Raw genomic sequence first — 25,484 nt, forward strand, 5'->3', positions numbered from 1 at the left:
CTAATCCTATTTGTTGATAGATGAGGTAGGTGAAAGACAGTTTCCGTCTCCGTTACGCAGGTTCCGCCATATAGAGGGCCTTTTATAAGATAAACCTTAAGATAATGCTGCAAACTTTTGATATTTCTGGCGGGTATAGGTTTTACTGTATGTCTTTACAAAATTATGTTTTAGTTCCAAACACAAGTGAATTTTAGTTGGTAGACTCAGGTTTTCAGGTTCAAAATATGTACATTAAAATTATATTTTTGAGAAAGGAGAATTTGGAAATCGTTTGCTTTATTTTTATGCATTAATTTAAAATTTTGTGTACTATTAATGTTTTAAGTTATTCATACCGCAATAAAACCATGAACTTGATTATCTCACGTACATGTTCTGACTTACTGAAATATCAAGGAATCTTCTCTGTATTGCCCTTAGGGATATAGCGGTATATCTGTGGACTTATAACGCTCGCATCCGGGTTTTGATTCCCGTGGAGGGCAGAGCACAAATGCCCATTGTGTAGCTTTGTGTTTTGTTACAAACAAACCAAAATTCTCCGAACTTATTATTTATCTGAGATTTTGTTTTGTATATGTGAAAAATGTATTTCGTTAGGACAAAACGTTTTACTTATTTGTTATACGCCAGAGGGCACTAACAACAGAAAGATGTTGAGTATGAAGATAGAGGAACAGTAGACGTTAAATCAACGCTATTCAAACACAAAAGTTAAACCTTAACTTGCCGGGAATGAGCAGTACAGCGTAATGAAAATAAACATATTTCTACTTTATATGTACACTGTTACATATTCACGAATCATAATTTACAAAGTTTAGTAAACAAATATGCATTCGTGCTAGAAATATTTTGTTATTTGCACATGAAGGAATAGTGGATAGATTCTTCAAGGACAGTTCCTTAACTTTTAATCGATCTCAACACATTTAGAATATGCCATAAGAGATAGACGTTTTAAACAATCCACCTGTTACACATTAATACCAGTTGGAAAATAATTTATAATTGAGACGGAAATATATTTAGCTGCTGTTGAATTAAATGATAATTATTATCATTTAGTTGGTTGTTTTCTCATGTTACTCGTCAGTTTATTTGTATATCGTGGTCGATGTCAATAAATATTTAAAGTATAAGTGTTATTACTGTAAGAGACAGTAAATGTGTAATGATGTCACTAATTTCGAACCTTGTATTCTCCTTATCTGCTTTATCATCCAGATGTAACTAGGCTTCGGTTGTAAAGTTCAACGATAACAAATGATTTCGTATTCAATTCTAGATAAATTAGTTAGTTCTTCCAATAGGCCTTTTTTATTCAACTAACAATCTTTTTGCAACATACAACACTGTTAAAAAAAGGCTTAGCTACCAATGACAGCGTAGATTTTAGATAGAAGGGACGGGACTGTTGTACTAGAGATTTCTGCATAAGCTCATAAGTATGACGGTAAGTTTTTGTTGTTGTTTTTTTAAGTTTAAAATGCTTTCTAAGGTCTAACTTATTGAATAATCAAACGGGAACAATTTTTAGGTGACTGAACACACAAGAAAAAAATACTCAAAACATTTAACATTTCTTCACATTATAAAGACATTTTAAGGCACCTTATAATAATAATTAATATTCGAATACGTCAGTATCTTTTGACATCTTTATAGCCCTTACATTTTTAAAATAACTGTGAAAGATAATTCACTTAATTTTAAATCTATTAGAAGCGTGTTACTGTAAAGGAAAGAATGTTTGGTATATAATAAGATTTGTTCTAAAAGGAGGGAATACTAACAAAAGTGTACTTCAGATAATTAAATACAGGCTGTACTCTAGCTGTAGTATACTAGTGAAAAATAATGGAAGTGATGGTTGAAATTTGCATAAGAACTATTACTTTTAACAATATTTCAAGGCTAGAGCCTTCATCATATAGTGCACAACTGTCATAATTAAACAATTTGTATTGGTGTGTTTTCATTCTATATTTATGACAAAAACCCCAAAACTCAGTTAATTTTGTCCATTATTTACATTTACTGAATAGAGGAAAGGAAGCCAATCAGTATCATCCTTCCACCCATGTTAAGGGATTAATTGTTACTTTTATAACGCACCGAGAACTCCGAAATTCAGAGCTCTACAGCCGGGCCAATTTCGTCACTGTAACTAAATGAATGAAAAACAAAATGTTGTTTTGAGTGTAAAACTACTAAGAGGACTATCTTCATTCTGTCCACCACGGGTAACTAAACCCCGAATTTAAGCAATTTAGATCTGTAAACGTATCGCTGACCCATTGGGGGGCCATTGTGGTGTGATGGAAAGATAGGATGGAAGGAAGAAATACATATAATAAAATGTTTCGTATAGATGGAAAGGAAAAGCTGTAAAAATAGTGTAAATAAGGTCTAGTTGAAAATTCAAAACTGTAATATTATTTTCACTTTATCATACCAGTTACAGTTTCATACCTGTGACACGTAATAATATCCCATCATGTTATGCCTCTCGTCTGTTTTAGTTATGTGTGCAAGAGTTAATCTTCTTAGTTTAACCCCCAAATGTTTACCTTAGTTTACCTTAGTTTTTCGACCTAATGCTTAGAAGACTTGAGATTGATAAATATGAGAGGTATTGTTTAAAGGAACAAACTGGTAATATGTTTTTAAATGATTTAATAATTAAATTTGGTTAAATACAGTACTTTCTTCTAATGTTAATACAAAACATTTGTTTATTTTTAAGCACAAATCTACAAAATGGGCTATCCGTGCTGTGCCCATCATGGTTATCGAAACCCGGTTTTTATCGTTATAAGCCTCAGACTTAAAGATAAATGTATTTCTTACCTTCGAAAACTATCTCCCTTTTTATTTAAACTGAAATCGAGCGTGGCTGAAAATTTTCTAACCCACGTGAAGTTTCAGGGCTGGGAGTTCTGTTGGATTGTGTGCCAGACCGTACAGCTAGCTGCAGGCCAACTGTTTGGGCCCAATCTGGTCGCAGCAGATAGCCCGATGTGGCGTTTTAAAAGAAACACACACACATGTGTAACCGAAACATTTTATCTAGTTTACTAAAATACGGTAAAATATAAAAATAATGAAAAAATTATGTCAAATTATTTGACGACTGAAAATGATCGTCTGACAAAATACTATTGAACTACTACATTTTACACTAATCGGAAATTAATAAGTTTTTCATTTCCCAGAACTCATCTCTTTATCTATGATTAGTACATAATAACTGATGACCAAACTACTGGTTCAGCAGCAAGCTTGAAAGATTATACAACTAAAATCTAGGATTCGATTTCTGATATGGACACGGTACAGTTAGTTCTTTTGTGTGGCATTACGCTTAAAACAAAATTTGGAATAAAAAAGTTAAAACTTTAGATATATATATATTTTTACTAAATTCTTCTTAAAATGCTTTGCTTACAGCGTCCAATAGAAAACATACAGCCTACTGCGCATGCTCAGCTCAGTTTGAAAAACATATACATCTTCTACTTTGATACAAAAATTTCTTATATATTTGTCACTATCGCGTTGCAGATAATCATTGTAATCGGATTTATCTAGTTCACGACTTTTTTATCATCATAGTAATGAAAAGTATGATCCACATGCTTCACGTGATTTCGTAACAATTTTAAACGTGAGAAATCAGCAGAGACAAAATCTCTCTTTCTCTTGTTACATATTATAATTTATCTCGGACGAGTCTCCGATTTATTATGTTAGGTACTTTACATACTATGATTTCAAATAACCGGAAATTTAAATTTAGAAATTAATTCAATGTCGATATGTATTAAATTTATTATATTTGCCGACAAGACTGATACACAAATATATTTTAATATTAAAAAAACAACACAATTTAAAATAACGGTTATTACAAATAATTATTTATATACAAATATTTCACAAACACACAAACAATATTCACTCTTTTACTTGGTCTGGAACTGAGTATTTTATGAACGGTCACGGTCCACGACGAGTGTGCGCCTGGCACCTGGTGGGTTAAGCCGTTCGACTCGTAATCTGCGGGTCGTGGGTTCGAATCCCGGTCACACCAAACATGCTCGTCCTTTCAGTCGTGGGGGCGTTATAATGTGACGGTCAGTCCCACTATTCGTTGGTAAAAGAGTAGCCCAAGAGTTGGCGGTGTGTGGTGATGACTAGCTGCCTTCCCTCTAATCTTACACTGTTAAATTAGAGATGGCTAACGCAGATAGCCCTTGTGTAGCTTTGCGCGAAATTCAAAAAACAAACAAACTCACGACGAGTGAATTTATTTTATGTTGATATATTGGCTTGACGGGAATGCTAGCTAGCTCTATTCTTAACACGTGGGGTTTTCCTAATGACAATATCTAATGTCCTCGTAGAGATACTAACGTCGAAAGTTAATTCATTAAAGTTTGTAATGTTCAATATTTATAAACATTCTTTGTGCAGTTCTGTAGTTTTCCGATAAATAAACGTTAATCACAATTATACAGACAGTAGCTGTCCAATATATAATAATATTTACTGTCTTTTGGCGCATCAATTTATAAACTTTTAGGCGAGGTTCTAGAAAGTTCAATTGACAACAATACTGGTAATTACAATGTTGTTTCTTACTCTCGAGTATCTTATAGAAATTTAAAGAACAGGCAGAACTTGCGCAATACATATTTAACAATAAGCATGTATGCATCAAACTGAAACAAACGCAGATAATAAGATAAGTGTATAATAGTAAATCCATTACATTCGATCAGCGCCCGCGTCGTGCTAAACATGCTCGCCCTCCCAGCCGTGGGGGTGTATAATGTGACGGTCAATCCCACTATTCGTTGGTAAAAGAGTAGCCCAAGAGTTGGCGGTGGGTGGTGATGACTAGTTGCCTTCCCTCTAGTCTTACACTACTAAATTAGGGACGGCTAGCACAGATAGCCCTCGAGTAGCTTTGTGCGAAATTCCAAAACCAAACCAAACCATACATTCGATCAAAAGGGATTCAAAAAACAAACTTGTTTTCAGGAGCTATACCCCTAAACGGTTCCAAACTCTTGTGTTACTACCGCCTATATCTGAAAAAAAAGTACGACTGATTTCGTTATTATTCTAAAGGTGTCATAAATTTTATCAAGACTGAGTCTTTCTTTGATGAGAAATGAAATAAAATGACTGTTTCTAGGGGTAAATAAGCCAGTAGTTGTAATTAGCCCCTTACCTTTTATCTTGGTTTTTACTATGTGACCGATCTCAGACTCTGTTGATACGTTTGTTAACCAAGCTTTAATACTATCTTAGTTTTACCCCTTTATTTACTTGTGGAAATTCTTTACTGCCCTGTTTTCAATCATTTATTTAGTTCGCATATCTTCGTTTCCAGTTTTCACGTTTTCCTATCCCAGTGTTTTTAAAGCAGAGTTTTCATTTATCAAGTTCTTTATTCCTTCTTCTCTTGGTTCAGTTTATTAATCTTGGCAACTTTACTTGGGTCATTTTCTCTTCTGGTTCTTCTGTTATAGGACCAGGTGGTTAAGGCATTCGACTCGCGGTCTGAGGGTCGCGGGTATATCTTGTTAACCTTAATTTGAATATATTTAAATTAAATATAATATAAGAAAAAGTGAAACTAAACAAATACGCTTTTAACTCAAATTTATTATACTTGTCATGGCTTATGGTCAACACTGTCATTTAAGACTAATTAATAATTAGTCAGTAATTTTGTGTACAACTAGGTATTAATAATTTAAGCATTTTCATCTTACTCTTCGGTCCAGCATGGTCAGACGGTTAGAGTGCTTGACTCTAATCCGCGGGTCGCGGGTTCGAATCCCCTTCACGCCAAATATGCTCGCCCTTTCAGTCGTAGGGGCGTTATGAGTCACGATTAATCCCATTATGCGTTGGTAAAAGAGTACACTAAGAGTTGGCAATAGGTGGTGGTGACTAGCTGCCTTCCCTTTAGAGTCCATTAAGACTTTATTAAAGTTCGGCCTGTGTTGATTTTCAGTGAGGTGGAGTTTGTTGTGAAAAGATTCGCGAAGTCTTAGTTTTCGAGAGGATTCCGGCAGGTCGGAAAGTTTGAGTTCATTAACGTATCTGTAATTTGGGCAGAGGTTGAGACCTCTACTATGGAGACTGAGTTCTGGTTCAGAAAGATATACAAGAAATATAAATACAAAACTGAAGAGTCTCGCAATTTGGGAATGAAACATTTTAATCAGCTATCGGATTTAAGCTTGAACAGGTTTATTTTTCCTTCAAGACAAAGCCTACAGAACTTGAAATATCCATTGCCGTTAGATGACTTTCGTTTGATATCTATTTTTAGATCATGTGCAATGTAGATTGCATTAAATATAGATAGGTCACAAACAGAAATCGTGTACTGAATTAAAAGTTTCTAAAACATTTTAATACTTCCTTTTTGAAAGACGACCTTATAAAAAATAATTATTTGATATAAAACTAGATGTTCATGTGTTTGACGCAAAGCAATACAATAAGCCATCTTGGGAAATCGAACTCTGGACTTTACTGTTGTAAGTACGTCAACTCACCGTTGACCTAACGGGAGACTACATATTTAAAAGGAACAACAAAATCAAATTTGAAATAGGCAGATAGTCTATAATGACTTTTGTCTGTATGTAGTTCTTCTCTCTCTTTTCCAGCATAGAAAACCCTCGAGTAACTTTGCGCAAAATTCCAAATAAATCGAACCTCTCTTTCATCGTAATCCTAGGACTAATTAAAATAAGTTTCCTCTTTATACATTATGTCAAACGTAACCTTAAAACATTTTCCTGTCATGAATAATTCCTTTTTAAATATTGGCATTCGATTATTCAAAATTTATGATAGGTGTGGGCTGATTTCTGGAGAAGTCAGTTAATCTTATAGTTTTAAACTACCTTACAAGTGTCTGTTTAGTTTAGGTTTTCTAAGGAATATAACACATTATACAGTTGTTAGAATTAAAATTAATGTATTAAATTCTACAGTTTTTCTGATTGAAGTGAGTGAATCAAATTTTACAATAGTTTGAATTGAAATTAATGTGTTAAACTGTACAGTTGTTCTGATTAAAATGAATGGAACAAATCCTACAAGGTCGGGAGATCAATACCGATCCAAAAAATTAAAAAAAGTGAAATTACTATAACGTCATACCGATAAATTGTCCATGTTTATTTGTCAAAGATTTAATTTGACAAAGCGTAATATAAAGGAATGTGTCTTCAGGTATACAGGGAGGGACGTTCACAAGTTATGGTAACATGAACAATACAAGCAGAGTCGTATTAATCTGTATTAAATGGCCTTCAAATAAAAGAAAAAATAATAACATAACTAAAAAAGTGGATGTCTCATGGAAAAAAAAATATTGCATTTGTGTTTTTATGACAACAGTTATTTCAGTCGTTTTATACGTATATTAGACTTGCAAACGAAATCTAGTTCAGAGGCCTTTCGACAAAATTTGTTCTGGGTCTTCAACTCCATAATGCGGTCCTGATTCAGAGTCCCTGGAGATAACGATGTGTGCCTAGGCCTTAAAAATTTTCTTGCACCACCCGTATTTGGTGTTCTGTGTGATGGATCAAATTAAGATTGATTTTGTATTTTTTTTTTGAATTCCGCACAAAGCAACTCGAGGACTTTCTGAGTAAAGTGTATCTGATTTAACAGTTACAGACTAGAGGGAAGGCAGCGAGAAAACAACATCCACAGCCATCTCTTGGGCTACTCTTTTTGATCAAGTTAATAGAACTGACCTTCACATTATAATGCTAAAAAGTGTGAAAGGGTCGTGGAGTAGCCTGATCTCTCCTTGCTGGAAGGTCGACTTCCTGTGACAAGCTATTAAACAGTTGCAGTACCTCTTGTTTGAAATTAGTTGTGGAGTAGCCTGACCCTGCTGGAAGGATGTCTTCCATTGATTTACGGTTCAAAAGTCATATTCTTCAAAATGCTAAATTTCTGGCATTGCACACTAAATCATAACAGCGTAATAAAGAATTTCGCATCGAAAAGTTGTTTAATGTGTTCCTTCTAAAAAAAGGGATAATTTTAGGTGCTTATGCATTTACAAATCACCAAATTTGAAAGTAATTGCAACAAGAGAGTCAGTGTCTTCAAGCTGTGCATTTGCAACTACTGTAATGGCTCGAGATAAGGTTTTAGATGGACAAACTGGTATCAGAAAACATTAACAACCATCTGAGGCCATTTCATGAAAGTAATTCTGAGAATTTAACATACAACAAAAATGTCAAACCTTTGACATCCAATCAAATAAATATTTTATGAAATAAGACTGCAGGAAACGGATAACTTAAAAGAAAACAGTTAAAGTGGTTCATAATTAAGACATCCCTTCAACGTAAAAAAATATCTATGATTGAAGCAATTTAGTAATTATTTCACTTATAGTAATTGGATTGTAGCCGTAGAAACATTAACACAATAAAACAATCTTTTTTTCAAGTCAAACACAATCCAAGATAAAGGCAATTGTATTTTGTGCTACGTTTACTGTAAAGCTATATTCTCAAAGACATTTCTCGACAAACTATCACATTTTTGTAGTACCAAAAGTAGTTTACTAGGTGTTTTAACAACATCTATCTAAGGCTTCTGCTTGAATCACAAAACAGTAAAGTTTTTTTAAAAGCTGGGATGGACCAAATGGTTAAAGTTAAAGAGTTAAAATCGACAGGTAGGTAAAATTCATTTATAAAACAACCTACAATTGTTCTTTTCAGTTATTAAAAGTATGTTTTCAGTAATGTTGAAAAAGATGTTGTAGCTCATAGAAACTTATCACAGTGTATAACGCAATTAAACAATCTTTATTTAAAGCCAAACACAATCAAAGATAAAGTATTATGTGGGACATTCATTGTGGAGCTATATTCTCAAAAGACATTTCTCGAGAAACTACTACATTTGGTAGTTCCAGCAATATTTATGATCAAGTCTACGATGATGCTAGTGGCTCAAAGTTGGTCCCATCTTTAGTCAATTTATTTTTGTGCTTCTGTGAAAAACAATAATTAGAAAATTGCTCGCAACAGTTTAAACTTCTCTAACTATTGTAGATATGTGGGTGATACTTCTTTAAGAACTCCAGTCAAATTACTGACTATCTTCAACAACATTTGCAACGTTGAGACATTAGGAACATCATAAACTTTCATTTCTGGACACTTTAATAAAAGTAATTTCAAACTTAAAGTGTACCATAAAAGAACTTTTAAGGAATTGTACGTTCATTTTATAAGTTATATTTCAAATGTTTTAAAGAAAATTTTAGTTAAAACACTGTTTCCTGATGTCTATAATACATCCAGCACGTATGAGTTTTACATAAAGAATTTAATAACATCAAATAATTCTTACATAAAAGGATACTCCAATTTTGTCATCTAAAAAAGTCCTGCGGTGGGTCAGCGATAAATTTAAGGTTTAGTTTGTTTGGTTTTGAATTTCTCGCATAGCTACACGAGGGTTATCTGCGCTAGCCGTCCCTAATTTAGCAGTATAAGAGTAGAAGAAAGGCAGCAAATCATCACCACCCACCGCCAACTATTGGGTTACTCTTTTACCAACAAATAATGGGATTGACTGTCACTTTATAACGCCCCACAGGTGAAAGGGCGAGCATGTTTGGTGGAACGGGGATTTGAACTTGCGATCCTCGGATTACGAGTCAAGTTCCTTAACCACCTGGCCATGCCGGTCCATTTAAGGACTTAAAATGCCAAAATCAGGAAAAGAGTTGCTCAAAGTTGAAAGAGTGCAGAGTGTTCACTATGTGCCTTTGCACTCAAAATAAGAAAGTAACACACATAGAATACTTCGTAATTACTTAAGTAAGAGAAGTGTCATTACGTCACATATATTTAAAGTTTCTAAATATCCGATTATTACATATTTACCATGCATGAGTAAATATTGTATAATTATTAATAATTAGTTAAAAATGTCATACAAAAGTTGTATCTGCAAACACAGTTAAGGTGTGTGTTTAAACCTAATATCATCTACGATTTTTGTTTAAGGTTTAAGGGCCAAATTCCAGCAATACAATCACCATATGTAGTTTATAAATTTACTTGTCCTAGCTCTCAGTGAGGCTACATTGGTTTTATTTAAATAAAATTGTTAATGCGAGTGAAAAAAAAACGATAACCTAGTTTGAAGATGCACCTGGAGATCATGATGTTGTCGTTCATTTTAATTGGTGTAAGATGTTAGGTTACCATAGTTTTTTTTTTCACTCGCAAGGATGAACAAACTTTCTAAATAAAAGAGAGCTTGCTTGTTATAAGGCGGAGACTTGAGATTAAGGTTCTCGAAATTTCTAATAAACTACGTTCGGTACTAAAGAAAAGGGAGCTATATGTATATTAATTTGTTAAAATCTCTAACTATCTCATACAATTGTGGCTGAGAAAACTGGTGTTATATACTAATAATAATGATCTTCTCGGGTTACAGGCGTTATAAGAGTGACCGTCAGTTACTCTTATTTCGAAACAAGGGATGTTGCATCGTTGGAACATAACCTAGTATTTCAGTGGAAATGATCACTATTCCTTTACATTATATTATAAAATGCGGTAATCTTTCCGACGAGAAAGATCATGTGAATGATCTAGTTTTGTGAATAAATTAGTGAATCCCTCAGTTGACATTCCATATTAACACTCAATAGAAAATACGTTGAGAAATTCTAAAATTTTAATATCAACTTGAGAGAGGGGCAAACACATGATATGCTTTCATGCCACAGTAATATGTAGAAACAGACCGTACCGTCATGAACTAATATCAGTTATTTATAGGAAATGTTACATCAGTGTGTTAGATGTGGTGTTTGGCGATTTAGTCACATTTTGTCTTCTTAGATCGCTCGGAAGTGGTTGATTCTCGCAACTTTAATAACAGTTCTGGGTTGTGGTACAGTGGCCATCATCGCTGTGGTACTAACTTTTAGGAAAACTGTCGGTAAGCTTGCTATTTGTGCAATGTTTGTTTTGTTAGTATGTTAAATTACATCTTGTATTATTAATGTGTTCAATGTTGATTACGAAAACTGAGAGTTATTGATATGAAATGGATTTTTATTATATATGTATTAATAGTTATTTTATAACTATTTACATTCATCATGATATATACGTCCTATTATAATCTATAATGTCAGCTTGGTATGTTTTCGTAAGTTTTAAATGTCTTATTTAATAAGCAAAAAGGCATGTCAACAAGTTTCATATAGTAAAAAGAAAATGCTGACAAAATCACAAAGCACTTCATTCTTAATTTTATAATATATGGCGAGGCCCGGCATAGCCAGGTGGTTAAGGCACTCGGCTCGTAATCTGAGGGTCGGGTTCGAATTCCCGTCACACCAAACATGCTCGCCCTTTAAGTCGTGGAAGCGCTGTAATGTTACGATCAATTCCACTATTCGGTGATAAAAGAGTAGCCTAAGAGTTGGCGGTGGGTGGTGATGATTAGCTACCTTCCCTCTCGTCTTATACTGCTAAATTAGGGACGGTTAGAGCAGATAGCTCTCGTGTAGCTTTGCGCGAAATTCAAACCAAACAAACTACTATATAGCGAACGTATTTCCAACCACAGAGAGTAAATTCTACGGTTTATTCAAAACAAAAGACTGAATTAAATCTATTATAATTGAGCTCGCTATAAAATTGCAATAATGTCTGTAGAACACAATTCGTCTTTAAGATTACTTCCTAAAATAAAGTCACAATATTGACTAGAATGACCTTTGCAATTCATCAAATGGAAATAAAAAATATGCTAAATTTTCAATTAACGAAAAAAAATGCCAGTTAAGATAGCTTTTCTGAGTAAGAGAAAAATTGATATGAAGGTTCGAGTTCACGGTGGTTGATTTATGAAGAGTGTATTTCATACGTTACTCGAGGTGTTGTAATTTCACCAACATTTCAAGTGAAAAACATTAGAAATAATTTAAGATTGCTCTAGTTTACTTTATAAAACTACCTTTATGATATTCACAGAGAAAACAACGGAAAATATCCCAAACTTTTATTTTGCAGCAGAAAAAACGGTTTGCTTGACTGACGAGTGCAAGGAGGCTGGTAAGTGGATATATGTGTATTTTGTTACCACTCCTTTTTTAACTTATTGTTATAATTATCTCAAAATTGGACCTTTGTTGTCTCAGAAACGCATATTCTTTAACTTACAAGAACTATTAAAATAGACTAATATTTAAATAAAATACATCATCTCGCGATTTCAGCTCCATTTTTTTTCTCAGCTCACTTGTTTGCATATAATATAATACATATTATCTCACAAATTTAACTGCCCAAATGAAATTGCATTTGAACATTCTTCTGTACAGTGAAACTGACCACTTTTTCATTTCTGTTGGTAATCTAAGACTCAGCAAAGGTGGCTCCTGCTTTCTTGTTATTTAAATTGATTTTAGACGATGAAGAAAAACAAACATTACGGTGATAATGCCTTTTTTTTAATCGACTTCAAACAAGTTTCATTTAAAAATCAAATATACGTTTACACTTATATAAAAACAAATCAAATCGCCGATGGCAACAATTTGGTTGTTATTTTGATTTGTTAGTCGTGCTCCATTGCTTTAGATAGTCTGGTGGTTGCCATAACCGACTCACACTTGGCGTGTCGCAGGTTCATATCCCAGTCGCTCTTTTAGTCGTAGTAAAAGAGTAGTCCAAGAGGTGGGGTTGGGTGGTGCTCACTAGTTGCCTTCTCTCTAGTCTTTCGTTGCTGAATTAGGGACGGGTACCTAGAAAAGATATGGGCACCATTATCTAAATCTGTCCAAGAATGACCGATGACGCAAAAGTGTCTAAGGTGCCCCAACGGTTGTAAGCGTTCTTTGGTTATAAACAAAAATGACTCGTTTTAGAACTTGAATTCCTGGGAACAAACATTAAACTTCACGATATTGTTAAGTGGTATCAGAGTAGTGTCAGGCCTGAGAATATGAAGACAAAACAACGACACTTATAAGTAACAACTTAAATAACACAAAAAGCTTGAAAACGTAAAATGAAATTGACATTGTGTGGGTGTTAAATAGGATATATTTTATTGGAAATCTACGGATTCAGATGTGTTTTTTCTAGTTTCGCGGTCTTTACAACCGTCGACAAAAATACACTTTTTTTCCGCAAAATTTAGAACGTACCCATCTTGAGAAGTGTCATTACTGAAACAATTTTTAACGAAACGATTGTAGCTACATTTATAAAAAAACTGATATAATTAATTGTATTTAGAGGAAAATTCTCTACCATGATATTTAAAACATTGAAGGTAAATTATAATATATAAATAAAGAGGACTTATTATTTATAGGTGGTTTAGTCGTCAGTAAATAAATGTTTAGCTCATAATCTTGAATGTTTCTGAAAATTTATAAACAACTTGAACAATGTAAAACACGATTTAAGCTAGAGTAATCAGGGTATCAAGATGCTTTTAATAATACAAAACTTAAACTCTCGTCCGTTATCACAATACTTTCGTCAGCCTTGTTTGCTTTTTCCTACTGTACATAATTAATCTGACCGTTTCATAATGATTCTTTGTACAATACCAGATAAGGCATGTTTGTCGAATTAATCGGCAATCAATCGAGGACGTGACTTGTACGAACTGCAAAGCTAGAAAGTTAAGATACTTTATCATTTGACTCAGCTACGCTATAATAAGCCCTCCTGTGGCTCAGCGGTATGTCTGTGGACTTACAACGCTGAAAACCGGGTTTCGATACTTGTGGTGGGCAGAGCACAGATAGCCCATTGTGTAACTTTGTGCTTAATTCAAAACAACAACAACGCTATAATAAATATATCGCAGCTTTCAATCAAACTGCTCACTTAATTCTGTCGAAAGACACGTAGACCACATGTGATAATAATCGGGCAAGTTTTTCATTCAACCAAAGATGTGCTAGATCTGTAATTCTTTTTGATAGTGTACAGTAATTGTATGAAGTATACATTTTATTCAGCGCTGCAAATAATGTGAATACTGCTACCTCCTCGCCTTTTCAGCCGTGGGTGCGTTGTAATGTGACGGTCAGTCCCACTATTCGTTGGTAAAAGAGTAGCCCAAGAGTTGGCGGTTGGTGATGATGACTAGTTGCCTTCCCTCTAGTCTTACATTGCAAAATTAGGGACGGCTAGCGCGGATAGCCCTAGTGTGACTTTGCGCGAACTTCAAAACAAACCAAACCAAACCAAACCTCCTCAGTTGTCTTGTCAAATATGTCGTTAATCACAGGTGTAAAGAAACAATTGCAATAATCATATGAAAATTTAAAAAAATCAACACTAACGTAATTATAAACATGTCCAAAATTGTTTTGCCACATAGTTTCTACCTCATGTTATGTTATCGCTTTAAATATATGGCATTGAGAAACACTCGTACTTCCAAAACTACAGACTTATAAACGCTATTTTTTGTAACACAAAACCAAATAAAAGTTCCTCTCACAATGCAGGAAAACTTATATTTTACTGTCTGAATTTCAATTTTTTTCCAGTAAGAATATGTCTCTAAGTCTTCTATCAGCATCGCCCCCAGTGGCACAGCAGTATGTCTACGGACTCACGTCGCTAAAAACCGAATTCCGATACTCGTGATGGGCAGAACACAGACGTACCATTGTGTAACTTTGTGCTTAATAATAAACAAGCAAATTTATCAGTGGCTCTTTGCTGCACCCGACGATTTTTCTTTTTAGATACACGACTCAGTATACTGTCCTGCTTGTTTTAGGTTTTAATTGTGATAAGTAAATATTACTATGAACATCATAGAACTGTTTCAGTTCTATTAGTCATTACAAGTATGTTGATTTATTGTTGAGCACAAATCTACACAATGAGCTATCTGTGCTTTGCCCCCTGTGGGTATCGAAACTCAATTTTCAGTGTTATAAGTCTTTAAATTTGTTGTTGTACCATCGGGAATATAGATGACTGTTTTCAACATAAAACGGAACAAAAGATCCAAATGAGGTTATAGTAAGCATTACTTGGAGGTTCTACTGGCGTGACGCTGGAAGATTCATAAAAACTTACTAAGACATTTTACCAAATTATGAATCTTTTATTTCAGAATAAATTTTATTTCATTACTAGAAGCATGGTTTACTTTTAAATTATTGATTCATCTTAACTGTAATGTGTTTGAGATGTATAAAATATTGATAGGTTTCCAAGTGGAACCTTAATAACAGTACACTAAAGCTCACGTAAACAGTGTTTATCTTCTTGCAGCTTGTTGAAAACAAACTTTTCATAAGTGAAATCAATGTTTTTTTTCTTTAACTATAGAGAAAGCATTGACTTAAACTTGTAAATAGCTATGTTATGTTATCTTTCGATTAAGGACAGAAACCAAAGCATTTTATGTATTTTTAAGACGGCTGGTATGGGTATTAAAACTTTAATTGTTTTTTTTTTAATGTTGCGCAAAGCTACTCGAGGGCTATCTGTGATAGCTGTCCCTAATTTAGCAGTGTAAGATTAGAGGGAAGGCAGCTAGTCATCACCGCCAACTCTTGGGCTACTCTTTTACCAACGAATAGTGGGATTAACCATCACATTATAATGCCCCACGGCTGAAAGGGCGAGCATGTTTGGTGCGACGGGATTCGAACCCGGATCTCAGATTACGAGGCGAATGCCTTAATCCACCTGGCCATGCAGGGCCAAAACTTTAATTAAAATAAATTACAGAGCAATGTTTCGATCTCCTTAGGTCATCTTCAGGTTAATAAAGTATTTTGTGATAACTTCTTTTAATTGTCTATAATTTGAATCTTTCAGGATTTTTCTCCATGTAAAAATTTCTAGACAATAAAACCATCACACTCTTACGTCGCTTCTGGTCAAGAGAAACCTATAACCAGTGGTTGTCAACGTTTTAAGCATAACAATATGTGACCAGATTTCAATGAATTTGATTCACTTATATAAAAGTACGTAAAACATTTTGTGAAAAACGTGATGAAGAAAGATATTCGAGCTCATATACTAATTATAATAACAAAAACTGTACTACAGTACTATAAATGTGTACTAAGTCACAAAAACACATTCGGCTATAGGATAATAATGTATCTGTCTCGTTCAGTATTTATAAAAACAAAACATTAGGCATGATAAAATGTTTTCAGGACGGATAACAAATAATATTCATTTATTTTTATCATGTAAAGATTTTTTTTAGAAATTGGGAAGAAAGAACTCTGTTTAATATCAAAATATTATTTCGTTTACCACAATGAACATTTTTTTATAATTATGTTTGGGTTCTCTAATGTTTAGTAAGACTCTAATGTCGCGATTGGTCAAGAAAAATCTATAGCCAGTGGTTGTCAACATTTTAAGCTTAACAAAATGTGACCAGATTTCAATGAATATGATCCACTTATGTAAAATTACTTAACGTTCTGTGAAAAACGTGATGAAAACATTTTTTTCGGATTCAGCAAATTGGAGTTACTGTAGAACGTGTAAACATTTTAATCATCTATCTTAATGCTTGTAAACGAGGTGTCTTTGACAATTTAACTGATTAATTATAACGTTTAGTTATAAAAGATGTTTCAGTTGGTAATTGTACGGAGTGACTTCCTAGTGATTCCTTGTGTTACAACCTGGGAATTAGAGACATTATGTGTTTAATTCAAGCTGTACCAGTAGCAACAGGGTGTGGGTTAGTAACCTCAGACAAGTATTAAAATAATACAGCAGCAACTACGGTGGTTCTGCTGAAGACACACCCATTGATTCTGTTAACCTTACTTTATGAATGACATATGCTGCCACCTACACAGATGCTGTATGGGACATGATTCAGCCTAACTGGTTTGCTAGCTAAATGAGAGATGCTTTAAACCTGGCTTTTCAGCTGTTTTGATAATGCAGAAGGGAATATTTTATGATTCATGTAGAGAACTTGGGAGGAGAGATATTTTTGACAACTTTGGACAAATTGGACAGTGGTGGCACTAATGTACTTTCCTTGTGTTTATTCTTCAACCCAAAACTCCACCAAATAGAACATATTAACGTCAGGTTTAAGAAAGTTGTACAGGTTTAAACTAGTGAGATCAGATCACACGTGATTACAGATCTGTTAGTGAACAGCTACCTATTTGTTCCTTCAAGTGTAGTGATTGATTTGACATACATAGGGGATAGACGTAGCTTAGTATGTGCCCATAAAGGTGTGCTTTAAGCTATATATATTTTTCAATGTTGTAATTTATTTTCTAGTTAGAAGAAACTGAGTGTCGTTAATGATAACGTTATTTTCGGCAGTGGCGGCGCCAGAATATTTTCGTTGGAGGGGGGCTGAGGTAAACTGTGAAGGGCCTTCTCAAAATGCCATCAATATGAAATATAGATGGTAAATTATAATAATGTAAAAGTACCAAGGTACATTTCAGAAAGATGTGCTATTTTGAACTGCGTTTTCAATGCAGGTTTCATTGAAAACTCATACTCTGATTAATAATTCATTATTACAAATTAGAAATAATCTGGTTATGAAAATATGCGTATATGTAAAAGAGGAAGCTCACCTAAATTCCACCAAAGGTAATACATAATAATAAAGAAAATCAAGATTAACTTAGATTGAACATTTAATATACCATTAAGAGTAAAGCTACAAATCAAAAGAAATGTAACATAAAGACATAGTTTACATAGCAGAAACGAATTATCCTATGTGAAGTTAATACACTCTGAGGAAAAGTAAAGTCACTATCAGGCGAACTATCTTTCATCATGTTGTGTTTATAGTCAATATTACTTCAAAACAATGCGCCTGTTCTGGTGATTGGCAGCAAATTTTGGATGGCTGATACACAATGCAAAATGATCTCACAGAGGACACAACACCGGCTAAATGCTTCATAGTTTTGACCTATACACAATACACTTATACATGCATGCTATGTTTTACTTTTCAATAAAAGATAAATGAAATTAATGGATAAATACCTGTGAAACCTTTCGTTTATCAAGTAAAATCCCTGATGATTTGTTTTAACTTGAAATCAACGTGGTTGTCTAATCTTCGTAAAGCTCAAGATAGAATGGCATTACACAGGGAGTGGCAATACAGCGCATGAGTTTCAGTGCATTCAGTATGTTGCTATGGGACGCATGACACATACTTCCGTCTTCATGAAGACGTTGAGTTCTCTTTGATGTTAATTGTTAAGCAACGACGACGATTGTATTTTTCATATTTTATAAATATATGTAGGTAACAATATTGGGTTGTGCAGTATATGTTTGGGTAGCCATTCATCATGGTGGAAAACTACTCTTCATATCCTCTAGGGAAACGTCAATGGCGTGTCCTACAGCTATTACATTGAGATTATGTTTCTGCTATATGCTAGGGCAAGATTTGGCACTAACTCTGTGTTCAAGGATGACAATACCACTTCCCACAGTGTGTTTGTGGTACAAGATTTTCTCGACCAAAATGCCATAGCCAACATAGTTTCCAGGTTTTAATTCCGTTGAGAAATGTTGGACAAAAATGAGCCAGAAAATAGTCTAAATCAGTTGCTGCAGCTAAGTTCTAGCTCGTTCTAGCGATAGTTAAGATGAATTCACAATAAATTACATCACAAACCTCATCGATAACATGCTGCGTAGCCTTTCGGAGGTTATTAGAGTGTGAAGAGGGCCAACTAAGTGCTGGATATTTAATACAAAGTGGTATAACGTTACAAACCCTATTTATAATAATTTAATGTTATATTTTTCATTATAGATGTTTTGGTATAGTTATGATATGTGCAATTCCGAATCACATGTCTTTATACAGTTTTTGGTAAAATTGGTTTCCTGTTCTAATAACTCGTTCATGATGTTCATAAAACTTGTCTCATCCTATAAATTACATAAGTAAATGGTTAATTACTCTAAGTCATTTGCACTCTACCTTCATAACAATGACCTCATTTGTTACAAAATATGCAAATGTTTGTTCAAGACTGCATATTTTTACATTACAGTTCCGTCTAATACACGTGTTAAGTGTTTTGGGTGTTCTGCATTGCCTAAGATACTGATTTCTCGGACAGTCACCTCAAAAGAGCAGGATATATTCTGTTTATGGTTTGTAATTAATGTAAATAAACTAATAATAGTGGCTGGTCCAATCACTGGCACAGAACATGTAGAAGAAATGACAAAAACTAGTAATGTAGTTTAGGTTATTTCAACTGCACTACATCGATTGTAACTAATGTTAGCAGATTGTCCTCACTAGCTTTGCGCGAAATTTAAAAAACGAACAAACAAACTTGTTGAAATAATCAGAAAATTTACCGAACTCTTGCAAAGGTATGGTTGTTGAATTTGAATACCAACGTATGTTTGAAAATTTATTTTCAATTAATATATTCAAAACCATTTTAATCAGTTATATATTGTACAAGTCATATATGTATAATTCATTTATACGTTTAATTTTACACTGACGATTTATCTTGTTTATTGCTGGCATGAAGTGAAAAGTTAATAAATACTATTTCTGTTTTTAATAAATAAAATGTCTGTCTTCTAACTATTTTGTAAATTATGCTGAAGTCGTATGAAAACATTCGTGAAAATATTAGTTTATTATATGACAATTGAAACCACACCGCTGAAGGTCAAATTTCTGGTTAAGTTTTTGCTCATTTAATTTCAATATAAATAGGGTTTTGGTGACTTTTAGTTTGTAACCGATAGTATATTGACTGAGATATGTGAAATAATTATCTTTAAACATCGAAAGCTTTCGAAGAATTGGAAACTAACAGCCTTAACAATCGCGATAAAACTCATTTACACTGCAGGTGTTTTGTTTTGTTTTTTCACCTTCCCCTTAAGTTGCCCATTTCAGATTCAAAATCAGAGGTGCGAAGAAACAGCATAAAGATCTGTCTTTTATCATATATATAAGTCACTGCTCAAGGAGCCTTTCGTCAGATACCACAATTAATTGGACGATGAGAAACAAAAACATTTTGCAGCTTAAGTGATGTTATCACTGTTATTATTTTTCTTGTTCAAAGGTTTAAAAAGTAGGAAAAATTTTTTTTTTTAATTATAGGATTTTACATAAACGTAAAACAAAACAAGACAAAACTTTGCCGTCTTCGGTTTATAAAATGTGAATAGTTATTCTGAACCAGTGATTTTAAAAGATTAAAAAAATAACTTCTGTTATTTTAGCGGCTGGCCTCCTAGCGTCCATGAACCAGTCTGTAGACCCTTGTTCTGACTTTTACACCTACTCCTGTGGAGGTTGGATCAACAAAGCTGTCATCCCTGATTCTGCTAAAGATAGCATCTATGATATGAGAAAGAAATTGGAGTTTCAAACAACACATAGGCTAAAAGGTTTAGTGATTTGCTGCTTCAGATTTTCATTCATTTTCTGCAATAACTCGTAAATCATAAGCTGTAGTTGTTATTCCAGTAAATCATGTAAACGTGGCTACAGAAGTTGAATACGTTATATTAAACGATCTTGAAAACTCATAACACCGTTACAGTTTGTATCACCACATCCAGTTATGCTCTTCCTTACGATTATGGATATTGACAATAGCTCTGAAGCACAGTTTCGGTTAGAAAAAAGTTGTGTCGCAAGGCTGTCATGTCCAAATTACACCTATCCCCTCTGTTGAGTAGGAGAAAACTGTTTCCCAACGCTGTTTCAACAGTCCTATCACCCAGAAATTCATAGGCGCTACGTCCGATTGGTATGTTTGCGTACGGATCCACATAAATACGTGTTTCATTTTCTAGCTACTTGAGAATGACTTGTGTGGCTCTTTCAGATGAAGATCCTTCTTGATGACGTCGCGCACTGTTGCCTAAGGCAACATGGGCAGCTTTTTACTACTGTTATTTCGTAACTGTTAAAAGACAGCGTACTTGGCTCACTATGTCTGTTGCACTTGGGTGTCCTAAGTTGATCCATAGTCTGTTGTTTTCCAATGCTATTAAGTATACACAGATCTATCTTTTGTCTTATCTGAATACGTCACTGCCCAAGGGGCCTTTCGTTTGATACCACAATTGGCTGGACGATGAAAAAAAAACAACAAAAACAAACTCTAAATCCTCGATTTGGACACATCTTTATGATCTACGTCTATGAATATTTTGCGTCGGAAAGAGTTGTTATATAACATTCCCAAAACCGGTCATTTTGCGGTGTCATCGCACTATCTATGAAATGCCAAATGTTAAATGTAGTTCTTATAAAGTCTGTTGTACCGTAACTTTATATCGATTATAACTGCTGATTTGCACATTCGGGTCGCTTTAATATAACGTACTCTACCCTCTGATATAATCGATTAAACATTTTTTTTAAAAAAAAGAACCGAACATTCTGCTAACGTCGATTTTGTAATTGGCCACAACTTTATTTGTTTGAGGGCTAAGCTACCGCAGGGAATCAAACCCCGGATGCTAGAGTTATAGGTCTGTAAATTTAAGACGGTCCAACAAAGGCACGTGTTTTCGTCACGTTAACAAAACAGGTCTGTTTAGAAATTATTCTTTAAAATTAATGCAGAAATATGTAATATATGTAAAAACATACAAAGATAATTTCAATTGCGAAAAACTCATAAAGTTCATAAAACACAAGAGTGTTAAAACAACAATACGGAAATATTCATAGACTACAAGTTGTTTATATGACATTTTATGTTTTATTAATTCTACGGTACTGTGCTAAAGGAGAGATAACATAACATAAACGAAACAAAGGTTATTATCAATATAAATGTATCCATAAAAAAAACTGTTGTTTACTAGTTTTATTATTATAATATTTGTTATATTACTGTAGAACTTATTGCCTGTACCACTTACAAAAAAATCATTTTAATACATGTAATTGCTTCGTATTCTTTCCTATTTACTAGTTAGGTAATTTATGAATCGTTTGTATGTTTGAACAAAGTGTATTCGATTTGATTTTAAGTAACTTCGTCGATTTCATAAGTATTAAATATTAATAAAGTGTAATGGGATGAAACTTTGTAAACTGTGACGTTGTACAAGAAATAACTTCACAACAAAGAAAATTGTAACTAGTCACCTCCAAGGTCGGATTGAGGGTTTTATTGGCCCTAGGTTTATCAACTTATTTAGGCCCCCTCGAGACAGAACCTTTATCTGCAATACATTTGTAGTCATAGCTTGAGGCCCTGGGCTTCAGTCCGATAAGCTCATGCCTTAATCCGGAGTTGGTCACCTAAGAAAAAACGTATGGGAAGTCTGATGTAACGATAACGGAAACTTTTCACCTTATTTACAAGAACTGTATGGTTGAAGATGTGAAATTCTTACATTACTCGCTTATATAATAACAAATTACTTTCTTCAGTGGATATCATGACTCAAAGTGGATAAATAAAATATCTTATTAAACAGATAGCGGAGATGTAACCCCAGCATTTACGTTGGCCACGTGACTTCCATTTGCGAAAAATAAGATTGATGGTCTGAAAGAAATTGAGGCCATAAATGAATACACAGTAATGGATCCAAGTACTAGTCGTTGATTTTCACTTATTTTACTTGTGAAGAAGAACGATGGATTTGAAAGGTTAATGAAATCAAGAAATATAGTGGATCTGGAAGTCAAAAAGAAAGAATGTTACTCATTGTTAAGGATTGCTTTCGCTTTAGATGTTTTATCTTAGTCAAAATGGTTTTGAACGTTGGACCTGAAGAGAGAATATTGGCGGATGCAAGTATACAAAGCAACTTTAGAAAAGGCATCTTTTGCTGCAGGAAATAAGTTATGTTGTAATGCACTTGATATGTCTGACTAATGGAATGTGTTCTATCTGAAATCTTCAATTTATACTCATCTATTTGGATGATGTAATCACATGTGAAAAGAAGTGATGGGCAAGAAAAAAAGTACTTTACCAGTTGAGGAGTGAGAACCTTGAACTGAATCTCAAGAACTATAAGTTGTTTCAGCTACAATTTAGTTTCTTGGAATATACGGTCAATGGACAGGGACTGTTTTTAGGAATCCACCAAATATCGAATCTATCCAGAATTGGCTAAAACCATAAAACTAGTGTGAGGTAAAAGTTTTTTTTGGACTGTGCTTTACTGTCTTCATTTTGTAAAATCATTCTTTGACAGTTTGTCCTTTACACAAACTACTAAAAAAAACAAACAAGTTTGGTTGGAGTGGTCATTGTGAACAAACTAAAGAAAGAACTATCCATTACTTCTGTATTAACATGCTCACCTCTTGAAGATCCTCTCACAGTAGCTGAACATATTAGTGGTTATGTAACAAAAGTAGCGTTATCACAAGTACAACATGCGAAAGAATACGTGAGAGCAGTTGGAAAACGATTGTGTAAAACTCGAAGAGGCTATTAAGTGATGTCAAAGTCCCGAGGTATTTCCATCACAACATATATGGACACGACTTTAACTTATTCACAGATCATGCAACATCGAAGTGGTAGTTGAATTCTCGTAATCCAGAATGATAAATATCCACTTATTGTGTTAGTGAATCTGTTAATCAGTCAATAAGAAATCAGTTCATAATTTATATTAGTCAGTATACGAACTTAATGAAGTAAAATATTTCTTTAAATGTAGCTTACTTGTGAAGTTAGACCTAATAAGTGAACGGTTGTTATGCTTACTCTGGAATTTTAAGAAATTGTCCAACAGCTAATAAACACACACACTAATTTAAAAAGAAGTTGCTACATGTACGAGTTCACACAATGTTTTTTTCTTGTCGTTGTTTGTGTGTGTTTGTCTCTAGCTCTTCTTGAAGGGATTTCTCTAACTAATCCATCATCTGCTGTAACTCAGATGAAGAAAATGTACACATCGTGCCTAAAAAATGGGTAAGTTTTGCTTTTCACATTCGTATCAGTCCTTCGTTAGTTTTATAAAATGTAAATAAATATTTGATAGCTTACGCTTTTAGAAGCAAAAAATTAGACAATTACTACTCATTGATCTCAGAAAGACATAACTAACTGACACTAATTTAAAAAAAGGCCAGTTGTTTAGGACATTTTTCTGACGAAGTGATAAACGAGAAAAATTACCAGCTTTACGGTGCGTTGCACCACACTTTAAATAAAAGGGAAAACATACTTCTAAGGATAAATCGATAAGTAACTCGTACTATTCAGCTATTTAAAGGTTTTCGGTGTTAATCATTAACGAATTTAACTCGGTCAACAAGAGAGTCTGGAAGCAGGTAGAATATCGAAAACCGAAACAACACTTTATAACTTTTTAATATTTATTCACTATAGGTGTTGTCCATTCGATTAGATCCTTCAGTAGATCTTAATTGGCTGTTAAGGAAGAAAAAACTGAATTATTGTCTGGATGAAAAACATTGCAAGATCAAAGTCATTATTGTTAATAGGATAAAAATTATTATTGTTACTGGAATCAAGTCCCCCAGTGGTTCAGCTGTATGTCTGCGGACTTACAACGCTAAAATCCGGGTTTCGATACCCGTGGTGGGCAGAGCACAGATATTCCATTGTTTAGCTTTGTGCTTAATTCAAAAACAAAACAACAACTGGAAAAAAAAGTCATTATTGTTACCGGAATCAAAATTATCATCGTTACCAGGATCAAACCATTATTGATACCGAGATCAAAATGAATATTGTTACTGGGATCACAGTTATTTTTATTGAACTCACAGTCATCATTGTAACTGGGGTAACAGTTATCATCCTTATATATATGGCCTGGCATGGCCAAGCGTGTTAAGGGGTGCGACTCGTAATCTGAAGGTCGAGGGTTCGCATCCCGGTCGCACCAAACATGCTCTTCCTTTCAACCGCGGAGGCGTTATAATGTGACGGTCAATCCCACTATTCGTTGGTAAAAGAGTAGCCCAAGAGTTGGCGGTGGGTGGTGATGACTAGCTGCCTTCCCTCTAGTCTTACGCTGCTCAGTTAAGTATGGCTAGCGCAGATAGCCCTCGAGTAGCTTTGCGCGAAGTTAAAAAAACCAAACCTTATATATATATATATTTTAATCTAAAAAGAAAAACGAAACAAATGTTCTCAACAAGTATAATTTTGTTTATTCACTTTTTTATTTAGTAGTAATTAAACGATAAGTCTACGAACTTACAACCCTAAAATCAGAGGTTCGATTTCCCTTAGTAGACACAGTAGATAGCCCGATGTGGTTTTGCTATAAGAAAACACATCCACACACTATTCGTTTTACTTAATTTATTTTTATAATATCGATTTACTCTTGACGAAACTAAGTATTTATATTTCAATATGTTTTAACAAAACTTTCACAGTTATATTTGATAAT

The 25,484-nt window shown here is 33.9% G+C and overlaps 1 protein-coding gene across 1 annotated transcript; it reads left to right on the forward strand.

The window, feature by feature from the left end:
* Positions 1–1,299: 1,299 nt before the first annotated feature.
* On the forward strand, positions 1,300–24,467 carry LOC143231369 (phosphate-regulating neutral endopeptidase PHEX-like). The gene is made up of 6 exons (XM_076465912.1): positions 1,300–1,459; positions 10,944–11,043; positions 12,087–12,167; positions 20,346–20,513; positions 23,944–24,028; positions 24,449–24,467. The coding sequence occupies exons 1-6, from the start codon at positions 1,454–1,456 to the stop codon at positions 24,465–24,467; spliced, it is 459 nt and encodes a 152-aa protein (XP_076322027.1). The 5' UTR covers positions 1,300–1,453.
* The last annotated feature ends 1,017 nt before the right edge of the window (positions 24,468–25,484 follow it).

This window comes from Tachypleus tridentatus, chromosome 11, assembly GCF_004210375.1.
Source record: "Tachypleus tridentatus isolate NWPU-2018 chromosome 11, ASM421037v1, whole genome shotgun sequence".
Lineage (NCBI taxonomy): Eukaryota > Metazoa > Arthropoda > Merostomata > Xiphosura > Limulidae > Tachypleus > Tachypleus tridentatus.

Excerpts from the sequence above, each read along its gene's own strand:
- LOC143231369 (XM_076465912.1), top strand. Across the intron at positions 12,168-20,345 it reads TGACGAGTGCAAGGAGGCTG|CGGCTGGCCTCCTAGCGTCC; the intron begins GTAAGTGGATAT and ends CTGTTATTTTAG. Across the intron at positions 20,514-23,943 it reads AACAACACATAGGCTAAAAG|CTCTTCTTGAAGGGATTTCT; the intron begins GTTTAGTGATTT and ends GTTTGTCTCTAG.